Raw genomic sequence first — 8,217 nt, 5'->3', positions numbered from 1 at the left:
AATTTTTCTTATAAATTTTTTTATTTAATACATATATATTATATATATGGCTACATATACATATACATGTATTATATAGAAATGTACATGGTTGAAAAGGTTTTTTTCTTTTTTTTTTTTTTTTTTTTTTTTCTGCTCGTTTTCATTTTTTAAAGAGTAACCATTCGTATTTATTTATATAATATTTTGCTTAATTATGTGCGTACCTTTTTTCATTGAATTATTAGTTAAGCTTCTTTATAATTATACGTAGCTTTTGTATGTTTGTTCATTAATATGTGAATCGCATTTCTTTTTTTATCATATATAGTAGTATTATATTTTACAGAAGTTCTATTTTTAATTTTTTCTTTGTGAAAAATATAGCTTGCATACTGTGTAGTAGGAAAAGCGTTATATATTTGTACGTACGTGTAAATGTTTGTGCATATGTTTGTGCATATGTTTGTGCATATGTTTGTGCATATGTTTGTGCATATGTATATGCATATGTTTATATGTACATATAGAGTTCGATAGAATCCCATTTACGCCTCTTATTTTCTTCCTTTTACGTACGTTTTTGCATCATATATAAATATCCATGGAAGAAATAGAGTTGCATATTATCAAAAATGATATTATTACAATAGGTGATAGATTAATTGATAGTGATGATATATTTCATTTGTGTAAAAGAATAGTGAAGAGTAGAACAAATCAATGTGTTGACACCATTTTAGAATGTATTTTTTACATGCCTGTGAAAATAGGTATATATATAACCATTTTAGGGATATTAACAAAGAACAATGAAAAATTAAAATTACAAGTATTGCTAAAATTAAGTCATAATATTGAAGTATATATAAAAGATAACCCATTACACTGTTTATTATGGTTTAGATGTATCATAGGGTTAAGTTGTTGTCATGTTTTTGATTTTGCTTACTGTTTAAATTTGTTTAAGAATTTGTATAATCTGTGTATTGAATTATATAAAGAGAAAAAGTTCATAAAAGGAGATAATATTTTATATTTATTTTTAAGTAATTTTTTTTATATATCTAAACAAATATATGATGAAAATAAGAGTGAATTGGAAAATATTTTAATTAACAGTTTTGATTTAATAGAGAAAAGACAGGAACATATTGATAATATTGATATAGATAATAACGATATATCAACAATTGAATATATATATATTTACACATATAGTATTATTCATAGTGACAATTTTAATGATAGATTGTTTCATTTAAAAGGTGCTTTATATAATTATATGGAGAATAATTTAAAAAGTGTAGCGACACATAGATTTTATCAAAAAGAAATATTTCAAAAAATATTTTTAGAAAAAGACAATATTGAAGAGGAGGATATTAGTACAAATTATGCAAATGAATCACAGGAAAGTAAAGAAAATCATGTTAACGACAAAGAAGGGAATGAACATATAATGAATGGACCTAATGATACTACTAACAAAAACAGTGTGGATAATTATGTGAAGAATGGAAAAGATGAAAATTTAAAAGTTGTATCAGAGAACACTCACAAAAAAGAGATAAACTTACAAATAGCTATAGAAAAATGTGTTAATGCAGAATTCTTTGTTAATTACGAATGTGCAGAATGTATAGGTAGCTTACAGATTAAATTTAAAACAAAACATGCGGATAATAAAAATGTACATGATGTATGGTTAATGCAAGAACATATATTACATATTATTGAACTATATAAAAATAGTGTCGAATTTAGTTCAAAAATATTAGGGGTTTATGTTCAGTTACAAAGTAAATTATATAATAATGTACTAATCGAATGTATATTTAACAAATTGTTATCATCTTTTAGTAAGAAAAATTATTATTTTTATATTTCTTTAGTTCATAGACTTTTACTAATAAATAAAAATTTAGGAACTGTAATTATCAGATGCATTAAATTTGTTTTAAAGCAAATTGGAAAATTGGATAATGAATCCTTTTACTTATTCATGGAATTATGTCTCTATATGTTATCCTATTTTTCCTATGAAAATAAAATGTTAAAGAGTAAAGAAAATTTTTTTAAAAGGAAATATAATGACATGAACAAAATTATAAAAATTCAAGAGGGAAATATGCAAAAGGTGGGAAACGATGCCAGATTGAACGGAAAAGAAGTGCCACAGGAAAAAGAAGCTGTACGAGAAGAGGAAGCGCTACAAGAAGAGAAAGTGATAACAGAAGAAGGACCATTAAGTGGAAATAAAAGGAAAAGAAAGAGGGACGAAATTGTACAAGAAGAATTACAAACAGAAGAGCAATCTAATGAACGCGCCGCAATTGAAGAAAATAGTTTTGGAAATTTAACAAATATGAAAAGAAATCAAGTCATTTTGAAAAAAAACGAAGATACATTGAATAAAATGAAAAGTCTTGATTGTAAAATCCCTTTTTGTGTTGAAGTGGATGTGAAGTACAGTTCTGATGAAAGTAATGAAGAATGTAATGAAGAGAAGGGTAATAAGAAAAGGGAGAGAAATAATCATGAGGAAAGTGAAGATGAAAAGGACGATGATGATGATGAGGAGGAGGAGGAGGAGGAGGAAAACAATAACAATGATGATAACGATGTAGATAATAAAGGAATTAATAGTAACAAAAAAGATTTTGATTTTGTAAGTTTTAAGGAAGAATTAGCAAAATTAGATATGGGAGATAATTTGAGAAAGTTTACGAATTTGATGTATAATGTGAAAAAGAAATATTGTCGAAAATGGACAAGAAATTTTTATTTTAAATCTTGTTCATTAGTTTATAAAAATGAGTCAGAGAATTTAATTCCTAAATCTGTTATTAATTATTGTAACAGTTTTAAATGCATTAATGATAATACGCATGATAATTTTCATGAATTTTTTATTTTCAATGCTATCTTAAAATATTGTACAGTTGAAATTAATAATGTTGAAGATGAGTATGGCGATATGATTAATGAAGACGATGAAAAAAATAAGAAAATAGATTGTATAAACAAATTTAGAGATGCTATTAATGTGTTAATTCAGTGTTTCATGTATTACTTAAATGAAAAAAATTATTTGAATAAAGTTCCTTATTTTTTTGAAAATGTGTCCAAAAATATTCACTTATTGAATGATATATCAAGTACGAATTTAAATGGAGCTTTTTTTAATAATTATATATTTAAAAATGATTTTTTGGAAAATTCAGAATGTTGGAATAGGTACAGCATTTTAATTCTTTTTTTTAAGGCCCTCATATTTTTTGATTCTTCAAATGTTTCTTCTCTAAAAAAAGTTTTTAAAAATCACGCAATTATATTTTCAAATTACAAGAATTCTGGTATTTATCAATCAGAAGATGACAAGTACAACTATGATATTGAATTAGTAAATATTGTGTACACTCATTTTAACAATTCCGTTCTGTTAAATGTAATTGTGAACATTTTGGTGGAAAACGAGATAATTGATGAGTTTTCTGTTATTTATTTCATTTTTAACAAATTGGATGAATCTAACTTAGGTAATACACACAAATGCACACATACATCGGTATGAATAAATGTAAGTGCGGAGTTTTACTTTATTTTACATTTAGTTTTCTTTTGTTTTATTTTTCGTTAAAATTTTTGCTTCCCTATGTTTATTATAATTTGTTTGTACGAATGTGATACGTGTTTATTTGTGGTTACACTCGTTTTTATTGAAGTTTTTCCCCATATTATCCCCATTTTTTGCTTATTTTTTTTTTTCCAGATGAATACTACGTGTTTCGTCTTATTTATGAAGTCATAGACAGCCAGATCACGAAAAAGGAGTACAATGACCTAGAAAAGAATAGATTGAAAAGAAAGCAAACTAAAAATGAGAATGAGGTGTTAATAAAAGAATTAGAAGATAAAAAGAATGAGCTAGTTCAGAAAATTTTTCATCTAACGAATAAAACAATTGTTATGCTAGGTAAAAAGATGATGAAATTAAAAAATGAACATAATTCATACATGAGTAAAGAGTTATTAAAAGAATCCTTAGTATTTTTAAGAACCTATATGGATTACATAGATATTGATCAATTTTTGCAGTCATGTCACGAGAATAATTTTGCTTCAGAATTGTTGGAATTAGCAACTATTTTTAAGTACGCTAGTTTAAAAAAAAAATAATTGTGAAAAATGATTAGAAAGATTAGAAAACCATTTAAATGATATACACCTAGTTATTTGTTAAAATTTGAAAATAAATTCAAAACTAGGGCATTTCTTTTATAGACTCTTTTTTTTGTGTGCTCACAATAAATGTGTTATGCATAAGTGATATATATATATATATATATATATATATATATATATATATAATATACATTAGCGTGCATAAAAGTATTTAATTACATAAAAAGGTATTGAGAAAAAGTAAAACTGTGTTGTCTCAACTGTTTTTTCTTTTTTTTTTTCACGAAGGAAATTTAAGTGTATTTAATGTTTTTGCTGCTTGAATTATTGCTTTTTTATTCCTTTTTTTGAAAGAAGCATAGATTTATATATAAAATATTATATATATTGTAACAAGATCAAATTGTAAAAATTTCAAAAAATGTATTATTTTAAAATATATCAAGGGAATTATATATATAAGGTCAATATAGATATTCATTCTGCTATTTTTTTTTTTTAAAAAAAAGATCGTTGTATATTATATTCATTAGACAAACAAAATTTATAAAATAGTAAAAAGGAAGTTTATAGAAAGTAGTAATATCTATAGATAAGGTAAAATTCAAAAATTCAAAAAAAAAAAAAAAAAAATATAATAAATGATACTTAAGCTAAGTTAAGCAAATTTGTGCAAATGCACAACGTTTCATCATATATGTATAAATTGCGCAAAGGTTTAGTGTAATGATTTGTACTTGAATCCGTAATAGTTTTTCTTCTTTCTTTACTTCGTGAGTTTTTTTATGCACAAAGAACTATTGTAAAATATTAGAGAGCAGCTAACTATATGATATAACAATTTACTTAATTCAGTACCCCATATATATTTTCTTTACAATTATAGCAGAATTTTTGTAATTTCCCGTTGTGTAAATATACATACATCATGCATGTGAATGATGTCCTATTGATACGTGTGCCGTGCTCTGACTATTTCATATAAAACCCTTGTATGTTATTGGAGTCGTCCTAAATGATATGAGTGCAATTAAAAACAGTTTGTTCCCTTTATCTTCTGCTTGCAATATTTACATGAATTTTATATTTGATACATACTAAAACAATACAATTCATATTGGTTAGAACAATAAATGTGCTAACATATATATGACAAGTAACACTTAGAATTATACATTTCGAAACTCGAATTCTATTTTTTTGGGAGCGTTCATCAAAATAGTATTGTGTTCATATTTGAAAGCTAATGAGAGTTGAAGAATAAATGGGAATAAATCTCTGGGAATTTTATGATTTGAGTAGTAAACATAATTTTTATCAATTTTAAAATTTTGATGGTTTAATGTATTATGAAAAAGATCTCTTAATGTGAAATCCCTAAAAGTATCGAGTGTATAATTCGCATGTGTGTGAAAATTTGATATCGAGCTAACTTTTTCAATAGATATTTTATTTTTAATATTATTTGCAAAGATATTTGTATATTTTTGTTTAAATAATACTTCATATTTACTTTTTTCTTTTTTATTATGTTTTTTTTTGATAACTTTGTTTTGACTATTATTTTTTATTTTTTTTTTTTTTTCTCTCTCTCATTTACGGTTTTGAGTTCTTTTTCGGAATCATTTTGATTTTCACCGCTGTTCTGTGACATATCATCAGTTTCATGTGTATTATTTGTCGTTCCGTCATATATGACTTGATAATTATGTGTATCTTCAATTTCATGATCTAAACTTAATTCCTCAAAAAGGATATCCTCATTTTGTTCGTATTCCTTATTGTTTGTATTTTCCATGTTAACCATATTATTTTGTAAATTGTTATTTGATGAAATGTCATTTTGTTCATTCGTACTATTACTCTTGTCATATATGTCGAAATTATAAATATCCATATAATTATTAATAACATTATTAAATATATTATATACATTATTTTTATGAATAAAACTATACTTTAAATTTGTATTAACTTCATTAAAAAAGTCAAATAATTTTCTTTTATTATAACTTAGGGAGAATATATTCATATGTGGCATATCTTTATAATAGATATTTTCATTTAGCATAACCGATAAGATTAATTCGTAAAAGTTGATCTCTTTTTCATGGGAATAAATCCATTTTTTTTTTATTTTTTGTTTTATATTCTTCGTTTTGCCTATAACTGTACTGTTACTTAATCTGACAAAGATTACATTTATGTTTACTTCTTTTATTTCGTCCTTTTTTTTATTAATATTTTTTTTTTCTCTTTCATTTATTTCTTTGGAAATACGAGAAATGGAGGATTCACCATTTAGCAAAGGTGCATTTGTTTGATTTTCTACACAGCCTAATTCGGTTGAGTTGGCATGATTTATCATTATGATATTACGCTCATTATTTTGCTCATTAGTTTGCTCATTATTTTGTTCATTATTTTGTTCATTATTTTGTTCATTATTTTGTTCATTATTTTGTTCATTATTTTGTTCATTATTTTGTTCATTATTTTGTTCATTATTTTGTTCATTATTTTGTTCATTATTTTGCTCATTATTTTTCCCAAAATTTCGCTCATCATTTTTCTCGTAATTATAGAAATCTTCATAATTTTTAATGTGAACAGAAAAATCATTTAGAATGTTTTTAAACTCTCTTTTATTATTTAACTTGTCTTTGCTTAATTTTTCTTCCTTTATAATTTGTTTTGTTTCCTTGATAGCTTCTTCTTCCTTTTTTATTTGTTCCATGTCTTCATATTTTGAATAACCGTATAAAAAAAATTCTTCATCTAATTTTTTTTTTTCTTCTTCCATTAATTCTTGAAGAGTTTTTATTTTATCTCCTTGCGATTCGGCTTGCTGTTCTGCGTGCGATTCAGACAAATCGTTGTTCGTTTGATTGTTTGCACCTTCTTCTTGTTCATTGCTTTCATTTAACTTTTGATTTTCCGCTTGTGAATTTTCCTGTTCCGAACCAACTTCACTGTTACTTTGATGATTTTCCTCCATCCTTAGTAGACTTTCTACATCTGTGATTTCATTATTCTGCATATCTTTAATATACATTTCTTTTATTTTTTGCAAATCTTCCTTGGATATCATTTCTTCTTGTTTTTTCTTATCATCTTCATTTTCTCCCTGTTCTTCAAGTTGTTCATCTATATTATTTGATATGTTATAAAAATTGATATTATTATAACAATTGTTAAAAATATTATGGAAGGCATTGTAAAGAGCCATACATTCATATTGCCAATTGCAATAATATATAACAAAGTAATATTCTTTTGTTGTTTCATTTTTTATTTTTATATTTTTAAAAAAATTATTTTTATCATCTTGTTCCATCTTAAACATGTTTGCCCAATCTTCTCTTTGAATTTTTTCTTTCTTATTAAAAAATTTGAATTTATCACCAAATTTATGTATAAAATCAGACACTATCTTTTGATTTCTTTCAACCAAACTAATATTTTTATAAGAGGAAAAACGTTCATTCGTGTGTAATTCATTTTTTTGTCTTTGTAATGACTCATTTCCCAGGGATTGCTTATAAATATTGTTCTTAAATTGTTCATGTTTGAATAAATTAATTACAAAAAAAATATATGTAAGTATTTCTTCACTATATTTAAAGGATTCATATTTGTATTTTTTTTCAACATTAATTGGGATATTATTACTTACATATTTAAAATTTGCATTAATATACAAGCTGTTTTCTTGTTTAATTTGTTCTCTTCTTTTTTTTTCTGCTTCAATTCTTTCTCTAATTTCGGCTTCAGTTTCATCATTCTTTTTATCACAGCTTAAAAGAGTTTTATTGCTATTCTCACTATTCTTCGTGCTATATATATTCGTTCTGGCCTTATGTTTTTTTTTATTCACCACATTATAACTTTTGGAAAAAAGGAACAAATTTGTTTTATTCGTTTCATATATTTTATCTACATTAAAGCATATGCAAATAAAATTGAAAATAATGCAGTAAACCAATTTAAAAAATAATTTCATGTTTTATGTCATCTTTTCAGTATTAAGTAATAAATACATAAAGTCAT

The 8,217-nt window shown here is 24.4% G+C and overlaps 2 protein-coding genes across 2 annotated transcripts; one reads left to right on the top strand and one right to left on the bottom strand.

The window, feature by feature from the left end:
* Positions 1 to 583: 583 nt before the first annotated feature.
* On the top strand, positions 584 to 4,161 carry PmUG01_11016700 (conserved Plasmodium protein, unknown function; the record flags this gene model as incomplete). Its single annotated transcript, XM_029005804.1, has 2 exons — positions 584 to 3,521; positions 3,755 to 4,161. The coding sequence occupies 2 exons, from the start codon at positions 584 to 586 to the stop codon at positions 4,159 to 4,161; spliced, it is 3,345 nt and encodes a 1,114-aa protein (XP_028862356.1).
* Positions 4,162 to 5,336: 1,175 nt separating this feature from the next.
* On the bottom strand, positions 5,337 to 8,170 carry PmUG01_11016600 (conserved Plasmodium protein, unknown function; the record flags this gene model as incomplete). Its single annotated transcript, XM_029005803.1, is given in 2 exon segments — positions 5,337 to 5,732; positions 5,747 to 8,170. The coding sequence occupies 2 exon segments, from the start codon at positions 8,168 to 8,170 to the stop codon at positions 5,337 to 5,339; spliced, it is 2,820 nt and encodes a 939-aa protein (XP_028862355.1).
* Positions 8,171 to 8,217: the final 47 nt, after the last annotated feature.

Source organism: Plasmodium malariae (assembly GCF_900090045.1).
Source record: "Plasmodium malariae genome assembly, chromosome: 11".
NCBI classification, from domain to species: domain Eukaryota; phylum Apicomplexa; class Aconoidasida; order Haemosporida; family Plasmodiidae; genus Plasmodium; species Plasmodium malariae.
Note: the sequence above shows the minus strand (reverse complement) of the source record. Positions and strands in the feature narration are given on the sequence as shown.